General features: G+C 45.1%; 3 protein-coding genes across 5 annotated transcripts in view; 1 reads left to right on the top strand and 2 right to left on the bottom strand.

Annotated features, from left to right (window-relative positions):
* LOC112852321 (adhesion G protein-coupled receptor E2-like) overlaps positions 1-16,384 on the bottom strand; it is a 28,075-nt gene extending 11,691 nt beyond the window's left edge. The window contains exons 1-5 of one of the 3 annotated variants that reach the window (XM_086698829.1): positions 16,147-16,384; positions 13,913-13,978; positions 5,128-5,277; positions 3,120-3,170; positions 2,688-2,822 (exon numbers count right to left, since the gene is read on the bottom strand). In XM_086698829.1, coding sequence (XP_086554955.1) covers positions 2,688-2,822; positions 3,120-3,170; positions 5,128-5,277; positions 13,913-13,978; positions 16,147-16,174 — 430 coding nt within the window. In that variant the 5' untranslated portion in view covers positions 16,175-16,384. The remainder of the gene's footprint in view (positions 1-2,687; positions 2,823-3,119; positions 3,171-5,127; positions 5,278-13,912; positions 13,979-16,146) is intronic. The other 2 variants (XM_086698827.1, XM_086698828.1) reach the window with 2 other exon arrangements.
* The window catches only part of LOC147583720 (uncharacterized), a 36,885-nt gene extending 13,923 nt beyond the window's left edge, over positions 1-22,962 (top strand). The window contains exon 2 of the mRNA XM_086698832.1: positions 22,587-22,962. Within this exon, the coding sequence (XP_086554958.1) occupies positions 22,587-22,603 (17 nt within the window). The 3' untranslated portion in view covers positions 22,604-22,962. The remainder of the gene's footprint in view (positions 1-22,586) is intronic.
* On the bottom strand, positions 10,107-10,533 carry LOC147583721 (BBSome-interacting protein 1). The gene has a single exon (XM_086684910.1). It carries the CDS (start codon positions 10,421-10,423, stop codon positions 10,211-10,213), a length of 213 nt encoding a protein of 70 aa, XP_086541036.1. The 5' UTR covers positions 10,424-10,533; the 3' UTR covers positions 10,107-10,210.
* Positions 22,963-23,805: the final 843 nt, after the last annotated feature.

Raw genomic sequence — 23,805 nt, 5'->3', positions numbered from 1 at the left:
GGTGCCCCAGTCAGACATTTTAAAGATGCCCCAAGATGCCTCAGTGGGAGTCTTACTATCTCCACTCCTGAGGAAGTCCCCTCTTGTCAGAGACACTGAGGACGTGACATGGAGAAGCTGCATAAAGTGTCTCACAGCTGAGTCACTGGGGATGTTTTCGGGCATCCTACGTCTCCCTGTTCTTTAAACATGACAGGAAAGCTGTCCATCAGCCAGGTTCTCTTCGAGTAGCTCAGGGACCCAGAGAGCAAGGCTGGACACCGTCAGCTATCGACAACCTCAACAACTTGATCAGGTGAATCAAAGGGCAGGGACAGAACGTTTGGTCCCAGACACTCCCAGCGGGGGATCAGAGACTTTTAGAGCCTGCAGGGGCTCATGACCTCGTGCTGAGTGGGGGCAGGCAGCTGGTCTCCCCCAGAGCAGAGTCTCCTACCCGAACTCGAGGACTTCCTTCTAAGGCCCCAGGCCCAGGCTGTGGGCGTCAGCCCCAGGACGGGACAGCAGGCGGGAAGAGGCACGGCCCTGTCTGGGCCATGGGACCGCCCTCCTGTCTTCTCAGATGGGGGCAATGGCTGGACACCTGTCTCCAGGGTTGTGGGATGGGGTGGAGTCAAGTGGGGGACGGTTGAGAATGAGGTCCAAGGTGTGGAAAGCATGAGGCCTCCTCAACCAGACAGATGTGCTTCCAGAAAGGAGCTGGGGTCCAGTTACATTAGCGGTAGGATCTCCTCGTCATGCTCACCCAGCCATGAATCTTCATGAGACCCGTGTGCAAATGCACAAAGGCCGGGCAATGGTCACAACAACACCTTTTTTTTTTCTCTGATAAAATATTTTCCTCAAGCACTAAGTGACACATGGGTACTTAGAAAACAAAGAAAATGTGAAAAATGAGAACAAAGAAAATCAACTGTAAGTCCACTATATGAGCTACTGGAAGATTTAAGATAGTTTTCCCCTCAGCTTTTCAAACATATTAGGAACACTTTCCTTTATTATCAATAAATTTGCATCTAAGATGATTTTGAGTAGATGAAGAATATTTCTTGGTGTGAGAGCTGCTCATGTCCTCCTTTCCCCATTCTTTTTTTATTGTGGTAGAATGCCCTTAACATAAAATTTACCATGTTAACCATATTTAAGTAATATAATTTTCTTTTATGATTTTGCATTGTTGAAGAATAAAAACTCTTCAGTTCTGTTATTTTTTATTTTTTTTAAAACACTTTAGTTTTAGATCTTCATCTAGGCCCTACATCCTTATTGATTGTGACTTTGGCTAATTCAATCTCTTTGAGCCCAATTATTATCATTTAAAAAAATGAAGACATAAAATTTATAGAAAAAACATAGGGAATAAGCTCTTTGAAATTGGTCTTGGCACAGATTTTTTTGGATTTGACTCCAAAAAACAAAGACATGTTAGTGGGAACATATCAAACTAAAAAACTTCTGCACAGCAAAAGAAACCGTCAAAAAATGAAAAAGCAACCTATAGTTTAGTAGAAAATATTTGCAAATCATAAAGCTAAGAAGTGGCTAACATCCAAAACACAGAACTCATTCAACACAACAGAAAAAAGAAAACTATACAATCCAACTTAAAAAATGGGCTGCAGATCTGAAAAGACATTTTCCAAAGAAGACATCCAAATGGCCAACAGGTACATGAAAAGGTCATGTCATAGAAGTGCATCGTCATAGAAGTGCAAAGCCAAACTGTAATGAGGTATCATCTCGCACCTGTTGGAATGGCTATTATAAAAAAGATAAGAAATAACAAGTGTTGGTGAGGACATGGGAAAAAGGGAAACTTGTGCACCGTGGGTGGGAATGCAAACTGGTGCAGCCACTGTGGGGAAACATATTCAAAAAATTAAAAATGGAAGTACCACGTGATCCAGGAGTTCTACTTCTGGGTATTTATTTGAAGGAAACAAAAACACTAACTTGAAAGTCGGCATCCTCGTGTTCGTTGCAGCTTTATTTGTAACGGGCAAGGTAGGGAAACAACCTTAGTTTTTATCGGTGCCTGAGTGGATAGTGAAAAAGTGTCGTATGTGTATGGGGGAGTATCACTTAACCATACAAGGGAAGACAGTCCTGCCATTTGCAACACCATGGATGGACCTTGAGGGCATTACACTAAGCGAGTTAAGTTGCACAGAGAAAGACAAATACCGTACGATTTCAATAGATGTGGAATCTAAAAACAAACCCACAAACAAGACAGAAGTCATACAGAGAACAGATGCGTGGGTGCCAGAGGTGGGGAGGGATTGGTAGGGGTCTGCTGTGAACAGTGAGGCGGGAAACCATGACCTTGAGGGGTCGGGAGTTCCCCATGAGCTCACGCCAGGAGGAGAGCCTGGGCTTTCAAGTCCTGTGTTTTTTTCCTCCCGATGCTTCCATTCTTTCTCCCCTTTCCTTGTGCAAATGAGCACGATCATAGTAATAACAGCAGTAGCCATGATAAGAGCTTGTGTTGGACCGTCCACTTCATACTCGTCTTTATCGGTTCTCCACACGGGCAGATTTTAAATCTCCATCCGTGTGGGGTGGGTACAACGATGATCCCCAATTTACAGACAAGCAAACTGAGGCATAGAGAGGAGAACATCTTCTCCCTACCACTTCCCCCAACATCTCCATGCGCCCACCACCACCCCCCCAGGCCCCTGTACCGTCACAACTCTCCAAGCGGTTGGTGAAGACGTCCCCGGATGAAGAAGTGAACCCCGGAGAGCAGCGACAGGCCGTGGCGTTGACACATGAGGACTTTGGAGGGCACCACTGAGCACAGTCTGTGGGGGCAGAAGCTGTGGGGACCAAGACCACAGTCAGAAGCTGCAAGAAATGGAGGGAGCCAGCTGCCCGCTGGAGGTCCAGGAGTAGAGCAGGGGAGGAAAGAGAAGGATGGCTGCCATTGGAAGAGCTCAGAAAACTCTGCACATGTAGGGAGGAAGAAACAGCTTCTTTTATACCCAGAAGACCATCTGTGAGCCTCATTTGTGCAATAAGCTCCCTTCCCGTACCCCCTTATCGGTGAGAGAACCCAGACCCCAGCATGCACTCCCCAGCTTATGTCACCAATGGGGCTGGCTGGGCAGACTTACCACTCAGTTTCTGTACAGGCCCCAGTGTCAACAGCAGCAGCACCAAGAGCCCTGGGGCAGAAAAACAGACAGATGACAGAGGAGAGTCAAGGGCCCGTTTCAACCCCTGTCTGCCTGGTCATTGCCCCCTGGAGGGAGGCTCTCGTACCTTACACAGAACCAAGACACGGCCTGTCTGTCCCTCTCCCTGGACTCCCCCAGGAGTCAGTCAAGGACAACCACAGCCTTCGCGGAGCCTCGGGTACACTAGGTGAGGGGACAGAGTACACACGGGCAGCTGACATCAGGGATACAACACAGAAACCCCAACCTCTCCCAGCGGAGGGGAGTAAACCTTGAAGTAGAAAATCTTCAAATCCAGTGCCTTCCCCATAGGCAGGTTCTTTGTTCTCTGGCGACGGCAGAAATCTGCTTGGAGAAGGCCCTGCTCTCTCCTCTCTGGTGAGTGGGTGCCTTTTCTATTTCACATGGGGCATCCTATGGGAGGACGGTGTGGCCGGATGCTCTGTTCCCCACGTGTGGATGGCAGTGGCCTAAACCCTCTCTGTCTGTCAGCTCTGGGTGCCCTCAGCTTTCCTGGGTGGCTCCCAGATGGAGCAGGGACATCACGGCCACCTGAGTCCCAGCCTGAGGACTTGGACAAGTCCAGGGTGGGCCTTCCTGGGAGCCGAGTGCAGGGGAAATGCTGCGTTCCTGACCAGGACCTGTCATGGCATCCGGCGATGGCCTTTGTCCTGACTTCCCCAGGGTGGATCTCACTGCCTGCATAACCTTTGGAATCCTGGTGACCCTCGCAGGACATCACGCTCCCGTCCACGCTCACCCTGAGACTCCAGCTCTATGGACATGGACAAGTCCCACACTTGAGCCAGGACCTTCCAGCCAGGCTTGAGGGAAAGGGTCAGGAGAATGAAGGTCCTGCTGGATAGGCAGGGTCACCAGGACGGTGAGGACCAGGCTGAGATGGACGGTGGGGCTGACATCCGGCCAGGCAGCTTTGGGGCCGTGAAGTTGCCTTTTCTGATCCCCATGAAGGAATTCTCCAGACTAAAAGAAAGTGGTGAGATATCTGAGCAGGGCCAGTGGTGGGTGATGGCTGGGTGGCTGGAGAGGGGGCAGGCGCCCATGGGTGAGGGATGGCAGACGATTCTGTCTTCTCTGCCCTTGGCCTCCCACCAGGGGGGCAGACCTGTGTGCCCTACCAAGTGGGGCTGCGCCTCCACCTTCTGTCTGAGTGTCTGGGTCAACGTGGGGCCTCGGGTTGACCTCTTTGGAAGAAGGTCACGCCTCTGGCAATGATCCCCTCTGTTTTCATCCAGCCCGGACGGCAGCCTCTTTCATTCGCCTGAATCTTAGAGCGTGTGTGGAGTGGCCCATTTCGCTCTTCCCACCTCCTCCCAACATCCTCCACATCCCAGTCACCTGAGTTGCCCACTGGCCTGTGAACTAAAATTACAGGCGAGGTTCAGGGCAGAGCCCGGCATGGGCAATTAGAGCCTGGAGGCCAAGAAGCCGGTTAGAGTGCTAGGAGGCGTCTTTTCCAGGCCGGGTTGTGGGTCAGGGAAGGTAGGCCCACCCTGGGATCGCCCCCCTCCCACATTTATGGGCAGGGCTCCTGGGTCCATCGTGATGCCGGGGGGCTGGCAAGGGTCCTGGTGTGGCTGAGCCCGTGTGGATCTCGGGGGAGCAGGGGGAAAGTCTCATCTTGGCTGCCACTGATGAAGAAGAAGAGGGTGGATATTGCTCCGGAACATAACACGCCGTGAGCTTGTGAAGTATGTCGGATGCCATCCCTCTGGTTTTCTGAAAGTAAAATGCTGGGCGGCAAGGGAGATGCTCCAAAATCGAGTTCAGTGCCAGTCTGCAGAGGGATCTGAGTCTGGGGCTTTGGGGAGGGCTGGGATACAGGTGTAGGTGCCCAGAACGGCTCTCTGAGGCCTGGACAGAGTGGGGTCCGTGACCTCAAACCTCGAGGATGAGGAGACAGGAGGCGCAAAGCCCTTCTTACCTTGACACATGTTTTCACTCTCATTCCTGAACGTCATCTCGGGAATCAGCTCCTGCCCTGGGCCGCACACGCAGTATCTCCCATCCACGCCCTGGCAGTCAACGTAGGGTACACAGGGCGTCCTCCAGGGTCGCTCACACATGTTGATGTCTGGAATACAACCACGTAAGCTTATTCCTTCCACTTTCAAAGGAATAAGTCCCCACAGGCAGAGAGCCCGGTCGCCAGCCCGACCCGACAATGAAGGCTGGACAGACGCAGCTCCCGGGCAGCACTCCCCAGGCTGGACTGAGCAGGGCCGGCTGCTCCAGAAAGCCTGCTGATGGCCGTCTCTGCTCTCTGGCTGGGCCTGAGGGCCACCTAGATTCAGATGCTGCTGTTCCAGGATGGGGGCTGGAAGGAGGCCTGCATCCCCTTCTGTAGACCTTGTGGGATAAACAGAGGCGCTGAGTCAGGGTCCAGACCCTTCCCTGTGGTGTTCTCTGTGCCGCTGGAGACCTGGGGGTGGGCTCTCAGGGTGCCTGGGGGCTGTCTAGGGTGACACATGACACGCAGCATTCACACCTGAGGATAGAAGCCGGTGGCCAGGTCCCTGAGCGTTGATGGCTTACTCACACCTCATAATTCTCATCAGGCCCTCCCCCAAATCCCAATGTCAGGCCTTTTCTAGATGCCCCAGGATGTCTCTGGGGGAATTCTCTTTAATCAGAGCCTATCGCAGATACGAAATGAGGAAGCACCATGAAGTTGCTCACAGCTGAGTTATTGCAAAAGGTGGGTTCCTGGCCTCCTAGCTCTTCCTGTTCTGTAAACGTGAGGGGAAAGATGGCCACGACCCTGGCCCCTCCGAGCAGCTCGGGGACCCACAGAGCAAGGCTGGACACCGTCAGCTATCGACAGCCTCAACAACTTGATCAGGTGAATCAAAGGGCAGGGGCAGAACGTTGGGTCCCGGACACTCCCATCGGGGGACCAGAGACTTTCAGAGCCTGCAAGGGCTCATGACCTCGTGCTGAGTGGGGGTCTGGCAGGCAGCTGGTCTCCCCCAGAGCAGAGTCTCCTACCCGAACTCGAGGACTTCCTTCCGAGGCCCCGGGCCCAGGCTGTGGGCGTCAGCCCCAGGACGGGACAGCAGGCGGCAAGAGGCACGGCCCTGTCTGGGCCATGGGACCGCCCTCCTGTCTTCTCAGGTGGGGGCGATGGCTGGACACCCGTCTCCGGGGTCGTGGGATGGGGTGGGGTCCAGCGGGTGGTAATGAGGCGCGCGGGAGGGGAAGACACGACGAGGAGAAAGTCTCAGCCGGCAAACGTGCTCCCAGAAGGGAGCGGGGGTCCAGCCACAGCAGCCGCAGGCCCCCTGGCCGCGCTCACCCGGGCCGCAGTCTCCGTGCGACGCGCGCACGGACGTACAGGGGGTCCGCGAGGGGCGCCTCTCAGGGCATCGGGAGAGGGCGGCTGGGCAGGAGTCTTACCACCTTTTTTTTTCCGTGATGAAATTCACTTTCCCCCAAATATTAAATGACACACGGACGTTTGGAAGACAAAGCAAATGTAAAACAACGAAAACCGAGAGAATCGCCCGTAAGTTCACTACGCATGTTGGGAATATTTTCTTTTATTATCAATATATATGCATCTAAGACTTTTGAGTACATGAAAAATATTTCTTGGAGTAAAAACTGTATAATTTCCCTCTTTCCCCTATTTTCTTATTGTGGTAAAATGCACACAAAAGTTTTTTTTTTTCCCGTCTTAACCATTTTTAAATATTATAATTTCCTTTCATGATCTTATTTTGTTGAATAAAAACCTCTTAGTGTCATTAAACATTTTTAAAGCAAACGTTAGTTCTAACTTCCTTTATTCAAATTGTATTTATTTTCACCTTAAGGTAAAATCAATTTGCATGTTTCTTTTCTTTAAAAAAGGTTTTTAAAAATGTTTACTTATTTTTGATAGAGAGAGAGAGAGAGGGAGGGGCAGAGAGAGGAGAGGGAGACACAGAATGTGAAGCAGGCACCAGGCTTCGAGCTGTCAGCACAGAGCCCAACATGGGGCTTGAACCCACAAATTGCCAGATTGTGACCTGAATCGAAACTGGACGCTTAACCAACTGAGCCACCCAGATGTCCCTCAATTTTTGTGTTTCTGATTTAATAAAAATAGTTGATTTTTTTATGAGATTGAAATTTCTTTTTCTTTTCTTTTCTTTTCTTTTCTTTTCTTTTCTTTTCTTTTCTCTCTCTCTTTCTAGATTAAAATTATGTTGTATTTGTTTAAATTTTTTGAAAATATATTCATATACAACAGGATTTTATTTATTTATTAAAAAAATTTAAGTTGTTTATTTTAAGAGAGAGAGAGAGAGCAGGGGAGGGGCAGAGAGAGAGGGAGAGAGAATCCCAAGTAGGCTCTGCACTGTCAGCTCGGAACCCAGTGCAGGGCTCCAACCCACTAAGGGCAGGATCAAGACCTGAGCCAAAACCAAGAGTTGGATGCTTAACTGATGGAGGCACTCAGGATCCCCTACAACAGGATTTTTTAAAAGGATACACTTCTAATTTTGTATCATTTCTTAAACAGTTATGTAGTGTAATTTAATTCTTGGATTTTGAAAGCTTGTTTTTGCATACTGAAAAAATTGTTTCTTGGGGAAAGAACTGATTTAAATGGTACTAAACAATCCTATCTTATTTGTGCATAGTACTCCTTAGCTTATAAAACACTTTTTTTTTTTTGGTTTATCGCAGCATTATTGACAATAGCCCAGATATGGAAGCAACCTGGGTGTCCCTCAGCAGATGAATGGATAAGGGAGATGTGGTATATACACAATAGGATATTATGCAGCCATGAAAAGGATGACTTTGTGCCATTTTCGACAATATGGATGGACCTATAGGGTATTATGCTAAGTGAAACAAGACTGAGAAAGATAAATACCATGTGATACCACTCAGAAGTAGAATCTAAAAAAAAAAACCAAACCCAAATGAATGAAACAAACAAAAAGCAGAATCAGATCTACAAATACAGAGAACAAAAGATGGTTGCCAGAGACAAGTGGGGCTGGGAGTTGGGTGAAGGGGGAGAGAGAGATCCAGACACTCAAGTATTGAGTGAGTAAGTCAGGGGAATAAAAGGCATAGCGTAAGGAACACAGTCAATGCTATTGTCATAGCAGTGTATTGCTTCATGGGGACAGATAGCAGCTACACTTAGGGTAAACATAGCACAATGTATAAATTTGTCAAATCATTATGTTGTACATCTGAAACTAATGTAACACTATGTATCAACTATACTCAAAATAAGAAAAGACTATAGAAATGTTTTCTCCCTCCTCCCTCCCTCCCTCCCTCCCTCCCTCCCTCCCTCCCTCCCTCCCTTCCTCCCTTCCTCCCTTCCTTCCTTCCTTCCTTCCTTCCTTCCTTCCTTCCTTCCTTCCTTTTTGAGAGAGAGTGAGAATGAGAGTATGTGAATGGGGGAGAGGGGCAGTGGAAGACAGAGAGAGAATCTTAAAGAGACTTCAAGCCCAACGTGGCTGATGAGGGGCTCCATCCCACGATTGTGAGACCATGACCTGAGCTGCAATCAAGAATTGGATGCTTAGGAATGACATATCAGACAAAGGGCTAGTATCCAAAATCTATAAAGAGCTCACCAAACTCCACACCCAAAAGACAAATAATCCAGTGAAGAAATGGGCAGAAAACATGAATAGACACTTCTCTAAAGAAGACATCTGGATGGCCAACAGGCACATGAAAAGATGCTCAACGTTGCTCCTCATCAGGGAAATACAAATCAAAACCACACTCAGATATCACCTCACGTCAGTCAGAGTGGCCAAAATGAACAAATCAGGAGACTATAGATGCTGGAGAGGATGTGGAGAAACGGGAACCCTCTTGCACTGTTGGTGGGAATGCAAATTGGTGTAGCCACTCTGGAAAACAGTGTGGAGGTTCCTCAAAAAATTAAAAATAGACCTACCCTATGACCCAGCAGTAGCACTGCTAGGAATTTACCCAAGGGATACGGGAGTGCTGATGCATAGGGGCACTTGTACCCCAATGTTTATAGCAGCACTCTCAACAATAGCCAAATTATGGAAAAAGCCTAAATGTCCATCAGCTGATGAATGGATAAAAAATTGTGGTTTATGTACACAATGGAGTACTACGTGGCAATGAGAAAGAATGAAATATGGCCTTTTGTAGCCAATGTGGATGGAACTGGAGAGTGTGATGCTAAGTGAAATAAGCCATACAGAGAAAGACAGATACCATATTTTTTCACTCTTATGTGGATCCTGAGAAACTTAACAGAAACCCATGGGGGAGGGGAAGAAAAAAAAAGAGGTTAGAGTGGAAGAGAGCCAAAGCATAAGAGACTCTTAAAAACTGAGAACAAACTGAGGGTTGAGGGAGGATGGGAGGGCGGGGAGGGGGGCTGATGGGCATTGAGGAGGGCACCTGTTGGGATGAGCACTGGGTGTTGTATGGCAACCAATTTGACAATAAATTTCAAAAAAAAAAAAAAAAAAGAATTGGATGCTTAGGGGCGCCTGGGTGGCTCAGTCGGTTAAGCCTCCGACTTCAGCTCAGGTCATGATCTCATGGTTCGTGAGTTCAAGCCCCGCGTTGGGCTTTGTGCTGACAGCTCAGAGCCTGGAGCCTGCTTCGGATTCTGTGTCTCCCTCTCTCTCTCTGACCCTCCCCCATTCATGCTCTGTCTCTCTCTGTCTTAAAAATAAATAAACATTAAAAAAAAAAAAGAATTGGATGCTTAACTGACTGAGCCACTCAGGCACTCCTGTATTCTTTATTTTTTATTTTTATTTTTATTTTATTTTATTTTATTTTTTTGGGCTCAAAGTTTTTTTAATTGTTTATGTTCGATACAAACCACAGTGTCTAAATTCACAATACAAGTTTCATTAGTCTTGGGTATTTTTGTATTATTTATAAGCACTATCAGTTTTATTAACACACACTGTTCTCAGCATACAGGTGCAAATTATTTTCTAGCTATTGTTAATACTAAGGTAGGGTATTCTGTAGAAGTGCTAAGTTATCATTCAGTGAGTTATTTGCCGTTGCTCCTTTTCTGCCATTTCTTGTTGGCGAATCGTATCCTGGGCTGCTTGCTGCATTTTCTCCAATTTTTTCAGAGTCAGAGATTTTAAGGGTAAAAGTTTGGGTTTACACAGCACCATTGTGGTTATATCTTCCACAGACAGCTGCCCTTGTTTTGGAAGAACTTCTCGGAACATTGACTTCACTTCCGCCATATCTGAATTGTTGGATACAGCTAAGTTTTTTCCTGGGATGACTGGTCACCTTTGGTCCTTTTTCGGGCCTACTTACAGACTCCTCTCTATTCTTTCTTTTTTAAAATATATTTTCATTGAAGTATAATTAACATACAGTGTTACATTAATTTCAGGTGCACAACATAATGATCTAGCAATTCTAAACATTACTCAGGGCTCACCATGATAAGTGTAGCTACTGTCTGTCACCATACACGATTATTACATATTATTATCTATATTCCCTATGCTATACTTTTCATCTCTGTGACTTGTTTATTTGATAGCTGGAGCTTGGTACCTTCTAATCCCCTTAATCTATTTTGCCCATCCCCCTATTACCACCCTTCTGGCAACCACCAGTTTGCTCTCTGTATCGAGGAGTCCGGTGTTGGGGGTGCCTGGGTGACTCCGTTGGTTAAGCGTCCGACTTCAGCTCAGGTCATGATCTCACGGTTCATGAGTTCAAACCCCGTGTTGGACTCTGTGCTCACAAGCATGGAGCCTGCTTGGGATTCTCTTCCTCTCCCTCTCTATGCCCCCCCCCCCCCACTCACACACATGCTGTCTCTCTCTCTCTCTCTCTCTCTCCTTCTTTCTCTGTCAAAAATAAACACTAAAAAAAAAAGAGTCTGGTTTTGTTTGTTTTATATTTTAGATTCCACATGTATATGAAATCTTTTGGGATTTGTCTTTCTCAGTCTGACGCATTTCACTTGGCATCATGCCTTCTAGGGTCATCTGTGTTGCAGATGGCAAGATCTCATTCTTTTTTATGGGTGGATAATATCATTGCTGACAGATACACATCTTCTTTACCCATTCATCTATGGATGGACCCTTGGGTTGCTTCCTTATCTTGGCTATTGTAAATAATGTTGTAGTAAATGTAGGAGAGGCATATCTCTTTTTGATGAGTATTTTGATTTTCTTTGGGTAAATGCTCAGTAGTGGAATTGCTGGGTCATATGGCATTTCTATTTTTAATTTTTTTTTGAGGAACCTCTATACTGTCTTCCACAGTGACTGCACCAGTTTGCATTCCCACCAACAATGCCCAAGGGTTCCTTTTTCTCCACATCCTCATTAACACTTAAAAACTCCTTAGTTTTAGACCTGGGTGTGCTTTTTACCAGTTTATTAGTTGTATGACTTCGAATAAGTCACTTGATCTCTTTGAGCCCAAATTTGACAATTTGAAAAATGATGTTATCCTGAAATCATAAAATTCGTAGAAGAAAACATAGGGGGTAAGCTTTTTGACATTGGTGTGGGCAACAATTATTTGGACTTGACATCAAACGCAAAGGCAACAAAAGCAAAAACAGACAAGCGGGACCACATCAAACTGTACAGCAAGGGAAACCGTCAACCAAATGAAAAAGACAATCTACAATTTGGGAGAAAGTAAATGCAAATCATATACAGTATCCGATAAGGATTAGCCTCCAAAATATATAAAGAATTCATACACCTTCAATAGCAAAGACAAACAAGCAAACAACAAAAACCCCAAAGAGCATTATTAGTCAATTTAAAGATGGGTAGAGCCTCTGAATATACATTTTTCCAAAGAAGACATCCAGATGGCCAAGAGGTGCATGAAAACGTACTCAACACCACTAATCATCGGGGGAACGCAAATCAAAACCACACTGAGATATCACCTCACACCTGTCAGCGTGGCCACTATAAAAAAAGAAATAACGAGTGTTGGTGAGGATGTGGGAAAAGAGAACCTTGCACACTGTGGGAGGGAATGTAAGTTGGTGCGGCCACTATGGGAAAGAGTATGGAGATTTCTCACGAAAATAAAAATAGAACTACTGTATGATCCAGTAATCCCACTTCCGGGTACTGACCTGAAGAAAATGAAATCACTTTCTGAAAGAGATATCTGCACCCCCATGTTCCGTCCCACGTTATTTTTTTTTTTTAATTTTTTTTTTCAACGTTTATTTATTTTGGGGACAGAGAGAGACAGAGCATGAACGGGGGAGGGGCAGAGAGAGAGGGAGACACAGAATCGGAAACAGGCTCCAGGCTCTGAGCCATCATCCCAGAGCCCGACGCGGGGCTCGAACTCACGGAGCGCGAGATCGTGACCTGGCTGAAGTCGGACGCTTAACCGACTGCGCCACCCAGGCGCCCCTGTCCCACGTTATTTACAACAGTTAGGACATGGAAACAACCTAAACGTCCCCCGATGGATGAATGGATAATGACAAAATGGTATGCGGATACAGTGGAATATTACTTGGCCATAAGAGAGAAGAGATCCTGTCATTTGTGACGGCATGGATAGGCCTTAAGGGCATTATGCTAAGTGAAATAGACAGAAAGAGAAAAATATTGTATGATCTCACTTTTTGGTGGAATTAAAAAAAAAACAACTGAACTCAGAGATACAGAGAACAGATCAGTGACTGCCAAGGTGGGGGGGATGGGGTGGGCAAAATGGGTGAAAGTGTGAAAAAAACCCCCACCTTCAACTCTGCTTGCCTCATAGGTCGGCTGTGAACACTGAGGCAGGAGACCATGACCGTGAGGGGCCGAGAGTTCCTGGTGAGCTCACTCCAGAAAGACAGCCTAAGCTTCCACTATTTCTCCCCTTTCTTTCTTCTTTGAAAATAATAATGGCAACAGCAACAATGATAATAACTGACATTTGTTGACAATTTGCTCCGTACTCGTCTTTAGCTGTTCTTTACGCACGTGAATTTTAAATCTCACTCTAACCACGTGGGGTAGGTACAACGATGATCCCCAATTTACAGACAAGCACACTGAGGCATAGAGAGGGGAAATAATTTCTTGCGTGTCAGGTGTAGTCAGGGTGAATTAGACTTTGAAGCCGGGTAGCCCAGCTCCGCTGTGTGAGCTCTCAACACTCTACCCATTGATCACGGAAACCTGATGATCCACTTCCCTCATACTCCTCCTGCCCTGTCACCTCTCTTTTCCTGGATGAAGGACTGGGTGCTATTCTTAGGGCCGAGGGCTCGGGACATCTCACCACCTCCCCCCATATCTCCAGGCCCCTCTGCCACCCAAGTCCCTGTATCATCACAACTCTGCAAGGGGCTGGTGAAGCTCTCCCCAGACGAGTACCCGAATCATGGAGGCATCGACCCGTGGAGAGTTCGGAGGGCACCAGTGAGCACAGGTGTGGGGGCCCTAGCAATGAGGACCACAGTCGGAAGGCTCAAGGAATGGTTGAAGCCAGCAGCTGCCAGCTAAGAGTCCCTGAGTCGAGCAGGGGAGGGTCGTGGAGGGATGGCTGCCTTTGGAAGAGGAAAAGACAGACGGCTGGACATTAAGGGAGGAAGAAACAGCTTCTCTTATCTCCAGAAGGCCATCTTGGAGCCTCGCTTGGAGAATAAACCTCCTTTCCTCTTTGTCGGTGACAGGATCCAGACCCCAGCATGTGCATACTTAGCTTATGTCACTAAATCTGGACAGACTCACCTCTAGTGTTCTGGGAAGCAGCTCTGAATATTAACAGCAGCAGCAGCAGCAGCAGCAGCAAGAGTCCTGAAGCAGAAAAAAACCAGTGAGAAGACAAAAAGAGGAGTGTGGAGCTCTGGTGTCAATGGTCATTGCCTCCTGGGGAGGTGGGTCTGGTCCTGTGGCCCACAGCTTTCCAGCAGCAGCCACAGGGCTCTCGGACCTTTCGTGGAACTGAGGGCTCAGTTCTTGCCCTTCACATCCCTTGACTCCTAGAGGAGTCCGTCACTAACAGACACATCCTCACGGAGCCTCAGTGCTATAGGTAAGGGGACAGAATATACACAGGTGACGTCAGGGACACAAGGTAGAAATTCCAACCTTTCCCGGTGGAGGGAGTGAATCTTGAAGCACAAAGTCCTCAGATTGGCCAGGTTCTTAGTTCTCTGGCAATGGCAGAAATCTACCCTGAGGATTTCTCTCCCAGGGTCACTGTCCCCTCTTTGACATACATGTTTTGGGGCACACGAGAAGAATGTGGGTTTGGGCGTCAGACAGCCCCAAGTCTGAGCCCTAGCTCACAGCAGTATCAGCAGGGCAGGGAGCCCTGGAGTCAAGAGAGTGGGGGGAGCTGATGACAACTAAGGGCACCACTGTCAGGTACAGCCACCGTCTCCTGGTTAAGTGGCCTCTCCAGGTGCAGCGCCCATGACTTCTGTGGTTCCTTGCAAGCGAGCTCCTGGCCCTCCCGTGGCGCACTGAGGGCACAGCCTTTCCCTTTATCCCCCAGTCTCGTCCTGAGCGATGGGTCACTGGACAGGCTCTGTGGTATACGCACCATTGCAGACGCGAAGGAATCTACTCTACAGGCAATCACTGGGCCACCTGTTAGAGTCTCTCCTTCCATTTGTGGGAGGCAATGAACCCTATGAAAATCTTTTCATATCTGTGTGCCTTTATAGGATTTTCCTAGAATGTGCCCAGCATTAAAATCCTGTTCCACAAATCAGATGATAAGAAATGTGGCTATTTTCAAATTTTTTAAAGTTTATTCATTTTTGAGAGAGAGAGAGAGATAGAGAGAGACAGAGTGTGAGCAGGGGAGGGGTAGAGAGAGAGAGAGGGAGACACAGAATCCGAAGCAGGCTCCAGGCTCCGAGCTGTCAGCACAGAGCCTGACACGGAGCTCGTACCCATGAACCACAAGATCATGTCCTGAGCCGAAGTCGGACGCTCAACTGAGCCACTCAGACACCTCGAGATGTGGCTATTTTCATGACAACCAGGAAACAAAATTACAAGCAATAAAGACAATATGTAAGGAACGCTTAACTTACTGTGTAACAGGTATCATACTAAGCATTGAGGGAAAGAAAGACTAATCAGAATTAAGTTGACTTTGCTATTATGCACTGTTATTGTCCTTTAAACCATGCTGTGACCCACACAAAGCCTATGGGCTAAAGGATGATATTTTTCTTAGCTCATAGAGTTTTTAGAGAATTTGCTATATAGTTTTGTGAAAAAAAATAGTATAGGTAACATGATGGTTAATTTCATGTAACAGATTTGGCTGGGCCACAGCACTCAGATATATGGTCAAACATTAGTCTAGATATCTCTGGGCAGGTGTTTTTTTTTTCAGATGAGAGAAACAGTTAAATCAGTAGACTCTGAGTAAAGCAGATTATCTTCCATAATCTGGGTGGGCCTCATCCAATCAGTTGAAGTCCTTAGGAAAAACAAAAGGAGTCTGACCTCTTTCGAGGAAGAGGGAATTCTGCCTCCAGACTGACTTTGGACTTGACATAGAACATCAAATCTCCCCTGGGTTTCCAGCCTGCTGGCCTGCCCTGCAGAATTTCAGCTTCCCAACCTGCACGATCTCATGAACCAACTCCTTAAAATGAATGAATCTCTCCCTCTTTCTCTCTCTCTCTCTCTCTTTCTCACTCTGTCTCTCTCTTTCACACACACACACACATATTGGCTCTGTTTTTCTGGAGAAACTGGACTGATATAGGTAGCAAAAGGAAAATCTTTGTTGGATTGGCCCTGGGAATAAGTTTCACTGATTATCTCCTTTGAGACTTAATACAAGTGAGCTAATATCCTTCTCAACATCTCCCCTTCGTCTTTGGTAGAGAAAGTGGGAAAAAAAACCAGAGTCTCAGGAACACAGAATATTCTCTGACTGGTTAGGGAGTTCCCAGATAGCTTTAGTTATCTGTCACTATTGTTATAATTCTACCTACCTGGCAGCAGTTGATATCTGTTCCTCATGGTGCGGACCTCTGCTCTTAGTCTGTGCGTGTTACAAAGACTTCCTATTTTAAGTCTGACTTGGGCCCTAGAGGAACTGACTTAGGAAACTGCTTGTCTGGATCCTTTCTTTCCCCCTAATCTGTCCTGTGATTAACTTCCCAGAAACTCCACTTCTATTTTTTAAATATTTGCATAGCATTACTGGTATTTGTACTGAAAGCTTCCATGAAAGTGTTTTTTTTTTCTTTTAAAATTTTTTAATGTTTTATTTTTTATATGTGAGAGAGAGAGACAGAGAGACAGAGAGTGAGTAGGGGAGGGGCAGAGAGGCAGAGACAGAATCCGAAGCAGGCTCCAGGCTCCCAGCTGTCCGCACAGAGCCCGACGCGGGGCTCAAACTCACAAACCGTGAGATCATGACCTGAGCCGAAGTCGGATGCTCAACCGACTGAGCCACCCAGGCGCCCCTGAAAGTGGTTTTTAAATGTTTGTGATACAGGAAGATGGGATCCTGTGTAATCCATGTCTGGTCTAGAACTAAGGTGTTTTTATTCTTCAGCAATACTCAACGCAGCCTTAGACTCATATGTATTGGCGAAGGAAAATGCTCCTGATAGGTTTCAAAAGATGAGAAAAACATCCCCAAATGTTCCACTCCTCTGTGTGGTGGAACTATAGTGAGATTCTTTGTTTGCATTGTTTAAATCTCCTTTGTTTTCTACCTGGCCATGTGTGTGATTAGTCTGCTCGCCCTGCAGTAATAACAGAGTATCAACTGGGAGGCTCAAACCACAGAAATTTATCTTCTCAGTTCTGGAGGCTGGATTCCAAGATGAAGATGCCGGGAGGGTTGGCTCCTGGTGAGAGCTCTCTCTTGGCTTGTGGATGGCCACCTACTCCTTGTGTCTGCGTGTGACCTTTCCTTGTGTGTGGAGAGGGAGAGGGAGAGGGTGAGAGAGAGGGAGACAGAGACAGAGACAGAGACAGAGACAGACAGAGAAAAAGAGAGAGGGAGAGGGAGAAGGAGAGAGAGAGAGAGATCACTGGTGTTTCTTCCTTTTCTTACAAGGACACTTTTAGAGCCCCACCCTTACAACCACATTTAACCTTAATTACTCCTAAAAAGTCCTGTCTGTAAATACAGTCTCATGTGCGTGTGTGTGTGTGTGTGGAGGGGGGGTGGTGGTGGCAGTGTTTAGGGCTTCAACCTATGAATTTTGGGGGGATATGATTCAATCCACAAAACTGTGTGTTATTTAATATCTAGGAAAAAATAAATTTTAGTGAAGAAAAGATATGCTGGTTTCTCCCTAACTTCTGAAGGATTTTTTTTTTTTTTTATGGATATAAGATTCTGGACTGACTCTAATCTTTTCTCTCGATACCTGAAAGATGTTGTACTACGTTCCATTGGCACCCATGATTTCTGATAAGAAATGAGCAGATATCTGAAATGTTTGTTCCCTGAGGGATGCGGTATCATTATCTCTCATTGCTTTCAAGGATTTTTTTCTTTGCCTTTAGTTATCAAAAATTTGATCGTGATGTATCTTGGCCCTAATTTGTTTGAGTTGCTACTGTTTGGAGTTTCCTCAGCTTCTTCTTCTTTTTTTAAGTTTATTTCTTTATTTTGAGAGACAGAGCAAAAACAGGGGAGGGGCAGAGAGAGGGAGAGACAGAATCGCAAGCAGGCTCCGCACCTCAGCACAGAGGCCCGATGCGGGGCTCAAACTCACAAACTGTGAGATCATGACCTGAGCAGAGATTGAGAGTCGGACGCCTAACTGATTGAGCCACCAGACACCTCATGGAGTTTCCTCAGCTTCTTGAATTCATATGTTCTTGTCTTTTCGAAATTTGAGAAATTTTAGCCATTTTTTTCCCCTCTGAATAATTTTTCAGTTCTGTATTCTCTATCTCCCTCTGGAATTTAGTGACAGATATCTTAAACTTTTTTTTTTTTTTTTTTTTTTTTGTAGTCCCATAGGTCCCTGAGACTCTGCTAATTGTTTTATAGTTTATTTTGTCTGTTTTGTTCAGATTGGGGAAATCATATTGTTTTGTCTTCGGTTCACTGATTTTTCCCCCCCTTTCTTCTTTCTCTATCCTGCTAGTAAGCCCATCCAGTAGTGTTTTTATTTCAGGTTTTGTATTTTTCAGGCCTCAAGTTTCTGTTATCTTTATATCATGTTTCTTTTTTTTCCCCGTTTGATGGATAGTGCTGTCATTTCGTTTTTTAAAAATTTAAATTCAAGTTAGTGAACATGCACTGTACTCTTCGCTTCAGGAGTAGAACCCAGGGATTCATCTCTTACGTATGGACACCCAGTGCTCATCCCAACAAGTGCCTTCCTTAATTCTCATCGCCTCCCACCCAACACCTCTCCAGAAACCCTTAGTTTGTGCTCTGTAGTATTCCATATATATATACATACACACACACACACACACACACACACACACACACACACATACACACACACACACACACATACACATATATGTCCACATCGATGGCCATTTGGGCTCCTTCCATACTTTGGCTATTGTTGCTAGGGCTGCTATAAACATGGGGGTGCATGTGCCCCTTCGAAATAGCACACCTGTATCCCTTGGGTACATGCCTAGTAGTGCAATTGCTGGGTCATGGGGTAGTTCTATTTGTAGTTTTTTGAGGAATCTCCACACTGTTTTCCAGAGTGGCTGCACCAACTTGCATTCCCACCAACAATGCAAAAGAGATCCTCTTTCTCTGCATCCTCACCAACATCTGTTGTTTCCTGAGATGTTAATTTTAGCCATTTGGACAGATGTGGGGTATATATCATTTGTTTCTTCATCAAAGTTCTGTGTTTCTTTGCTAAGACTTTCTAGTTTTTCATTTGCTTCAGAAAAGTTTGTCGTTGCTCATTAGAGCATTTTTTTATGATGGTTGCTTTAAAATATTTGTCAGATAATTCTAACCTCTGTGTCATCTCGAGTTGAGGTGTTCCTGGTTCTTGAGAGGACAGTGATTTTTAAAACGGTGTCCTTGATATTTGTGGTATGTTTTGAAACTGGATTTTATTAAAGTCTTCTGTTTAGGCAGACTTCTCTGATATCACGTGAGGAGTCAAGGGAAGATTTGCTGGCAAGTGAGGGTGGAAATCCAAGCTGCCAGCACAGAGCCTAACGTGGGGCTCGAACCCAAGAGCAGTGAGATCGTGACCTGAGCTGAAGTTGGATGCTTAACCACCTGAGCCACCCAGCCGCCCCAACTGTGTTTTGTTTTAACATAAAGTTTTTCCTACCATGTACTTTGCTCTCAACTTATTCTTCAGTCAGTGATGTTTTGGGAGAGTTTTTGGATGTCACTGAATAAAGATCCACGCCTTTCTTTTTGGCCACTGTTCCAAATATAGAGATTACAAAATACATTATATTTTGCCTTTCTCCTTTAAAAAAATTTTTTTTTTAAATGTTTATTTATTTTTGGGACAGAGAGAGACAGAGCATGAACGGGGGAGGGGCAGAGAGAGAGGGAGACACAGAATCGGAAACAGGCTCCAGACTCTGAGCCACCAGCCCAGAGCCTGACGCGGGGCTCGAACTCGCGGACCGCGAGATCGTGACCTGGCTGAAGTCGGACGCTTAACCGACTGCGCCACCCAGGCGCCCCGAAAAACATTAAACAAATTAAACAAAAATTCATGCAACCTACAATTCAGCATTTCTTTTTTTTTTAAAATTTTTTTTTTCAACTTTTATTTATTTTTGGGACAGAGAGAGACAGAGCATGAACGGGGGAGGGGCAGAGAGAGAGGGAGACACAGAATCGCAAACAGGCTCCAGGCTCCGAGCCATCAGCCCAGAGCCCGACGCAGGGCTCGAACTCGCGGACCGCAAGATCGTGACCTGAGCTGAAGCCGGACGCTTAACCGACTGCGCCACCCAGGCGCCCCAGCCTTTCTCCTTTTTAAATGCACATGTAGATGGCCTCTCCTTTCCCGTTGCTACAATAATGCTGCCGTGAGTGTCTCAAAAATACCTGAAGGAGAACTTTTGTAAATTTCTTCAGCAGAACTATCGGGTGGTTTACACACTGGGTTGCCAGAGCATATATATTTTACATTGTAATAAATTTTGCAACTCTTCTATTCAATAAGACTGTATCAAATTACCCAGGTGCTATAGGAGAGGATCAACTTTCCACGTGCAATCAAACCTACCCCTGTCATATCTTTTTTTTTTTTCATTTTTAACATGAACAATTTGCTGATTGGTGGCTTACATGGCCTCTCTGTCATTTAGAAGGAAATTAACAGAAGAAAGTCACAGGAACTTAAAATTGTCATGTCCATTATACACTTGTGGATAGGGGAAAAGTCAAAGACATCCAGAATATAAGCCAGTCTCTCTGAAGGATACACAGTTTCTTTCATTGATAGAAGGACATGGCCAGTCTGGTCGATCTGTAAAGGACACTTCAATTTTACAATTCTGTTTCTACTTAACCATTAGGAGGCTTAGGGTTTACAGACGTCTTGGAATCTTTAAAAAATTTTTATTTAAATTTTAATTGGCCAACATACAGTGCAGTGGTTTCAGGAATAGAATTCAGTGATTCATCACTTACATATAACACTCAGTGCTCATCACAACAAGTGCCCTCCTTGGTACCTGTGAACCATTTAGCTCATTCCTCACTCACCCCCATCCATCAGCCCTCAGTTTGTGCTTTATTGTTAAGAATCTTTTGTGGTTTGTTTCTCTCTCTTCTCCCCCTCCATATATTCATCTATTTTGTTTCTTTTTAAAAAATTTTAAAAATGTTTATTTATTTTTGAGAGAGACAGAGCATGAGCAGAGGAGGGGCAGAGAGACAGGGAGGCACAGAATCTGAAGCAGGATCCGGGCTCTGGGCTGTCAGCATAGAGCCCGACGTGGGGCTCGAACTCACAAGCTGTGAGATCATGACCTGAGTCAAAGTCAGCTGCCCAACCGACTGAGCCACACAGGCGCCCCTGTTTTATTTCTTAAATTCCACATATAAATGAAGTCATATGGTATTTGTCTTTCTCTATTTGACTTATCTTGCTTAGCAAAATACATTCTAGCTCCATCCATGTCATTGCAAATGACAAGATTTCATTTTTTCTGTTGTCTGAGTAATATTCCATTGTGTGTGTGTGTGTGTGTGTGTGTGTATGCCACATCTTTATTTGTTCATTGGTAGGAATCTTGAAATTATACATTATCAAATGTTTTCATCCCCCTGCTTTGTTGGGTAAACAATTATCTTAATGCCATATGAATTTGTATCTTCATTAACAGTGTTTTTACAATTTTCACATCTTTGTATTTTCATGGTGCTTTCTGTGAATTATATACTCCTATCTTTTGCACACTCTATTTTAGTTATTGTATTTTTCTTATTGACTTTAAGGCATTGAGAATATATTGTGCGTATGTTTGTATGTACTCCATCTAGATATCTTTTGTAAAATAATGCAAACATTTTTATTATATAAAATGAGTTCAGACTCTGAATATGGTGACTTATCAACATAACCTTTTTCCCCCCTGAAAACCTTGTCACCTGCTTTATTTCTGGAGAAGGGTAAAGGAAGAAGAGAAAATATTCACTTGAATTTGAGGGGCAGTTAAATTGGAAGCAAAACTACCAACAATTTTAGACTTTTAAGGTTATTCTTGTCAATAAAGGGAATACTGAAACTTCCTAGTTTGAAAACTCAAGATATAAATATTTTCTCAAAGCAAGATCATCCATTTTCACAGGGATACAAGAATAAAGAACAACAAACCCAATAGCACCGGATGGGGTTTTAACACAGAAAATAAGGCCAAGTTTCTCCTTTCAAATGCAGATTGCTTAGAACAAACTGAGGGTTGATGGAACAAGGTGTGTGGGAGATGAGCTAGATGGGCGATGGGTATTAAGGAGGTCACTTGTGATGAGCCCTGGGTGTTGTAAGTGATGAATCACTGAATTCTACTCCTGAACAATATTGCACTAACATTCACTAAAATTTAAATAAATTTAAAAAAGAAAAAAAAGCAAATGCATATATATATATATATTTTTTTTTTTCTTTTAAGTAGGCTTTAAGTCCAGCACAGAGCCCAGTGCAGGGTTTGATATGCCCACAGTCATGAGATCAAGACCTGAACTGAAATCAAGAGTTGGACACTTAAGCGACTGAGCTGCCCACGTGCCCGTCAAATGCAGATTTTAATTAACATATACTTATCAGTCACAGTTGTATTCCTTCTTTTTTTAAACATTATTTTTTTAAAGTGATCTCTACATCCAACGTGGGGCTTGGCCTCACCACCCCAAGATCAAGAGTCATGTACTTCACGGACTGAGCTAGTCAGGTGTCCCTGGAAGTAGTCTCTGTTAATTCAACCCTTCTCTCATCCTTAACAGGAACCCCAGGAACCTGAAGAGCATGTGTGTTATTAATCAGATACAATCCGGCAGCTCCTTCCGAGCTGGAATCTGACTACTAATAGACTGGCCTAGCTCAGGACTGCTCCCAGAAACGGGAATCTGTAGCTAAGTTGGCAGGTGGGACAGATACTGAGGGTGCCACCAGGCAAACAGTTGACCACTGTGTGACGGGTCCAGGAAGATGTGCACTCTGTTTGCCGTATGGTTTTGGGCCATCATGGACAGGGGTACCCTGGAACACCAGCGTCACTTGATGATTCTGTGTGTCCACATTCACACTGATAACAAACAGTGTAAATGCCAATCCTATTACAATTGAAATAAAGAAGAAATTGACAGTGGTGTCACCATAAACTTATAATTTCGTTTTGGTCCAGGTTTCCAATTATTTAGTGTATGAGTTTTGCTTTAATCTTGCCTGGGATGTTGTCCTTCATTTTCTAATATTTTAATAATCTTGGTAGATTTTGATGTGCCTGGAATTTGTTCATTCCTAAGTGGATACCCTGTTGTCCTGACACCATTTATTGAGAGAATTTGTGACTTCCCTGACTTCACATTCAGTGTTTCAAACGTTGAATTGAAATGCTATTTCTATGGAACGTCACATTGCTGTAGATGATGTATTCTTTACGTTTTTTTTCATTGACTCATTTTCTATTCCTGGAACAATACCACATGTTAAAAACTGCCATGGTTTTGTTTTTATAGATGTTATGACACAAATCCCTGTGTTTTCTTTCAAATAACTTTAAATCTGGGCTTGAATAAGGAGAGACTTTACTTAGAAGGACTATTGTTGGAGGGAGAAGATTCTCAGAAATCCATGAGTATCTCAAAATCATATGGAAAAATATTTTTATTTTAGAGGGTAAAGGAAGAAGCAGGCGGAGATAAGCAGCGTCTTTGGAGGGGAAGCTGGACGAATAAGAGGAAATTATCAGTGTGTTGTGGCAAAAAGAGGGTCTTGCTGTGGTCAGCCAATTCCCCGGAGAGGCTGATGGCAAGGGTATGTTCCACTTTTTGGGTACTTGCTCAGGCTTGAGGGTAAGCAGAAGTCAGGGGCCTGTAGGAAAGAGAGAAGCCTGATTAAAGTTCAGTCAAGAAAAAGCAAAGAGCAAGAAATGGCCCATTGTGAGCACCTGATTGCTTATTCTTCTTTGTAAGTGGCCTATCTCTTCTGTCACATTTTTTC

The sequence above is a fragment of the Puma concolor genome, chromosome A2, assembly GCF_028749965.1.
Source record: "Puma concolor isolate L17-30 chromosome A2, mPumCon1.1.hap2, whole genome shotgun sequence".
Classification (NCBI taxonomy): Eukaryota; Metazoa; Chordata; class Mammalia; order Carnivora; family Felidae; genus Puma; species Puma concolor.
The sequence above is the reverse complement of the archived record's forward strand: the minus strand, read 5'-3'. Positions and strand labels throughout refer to the sequence as shown.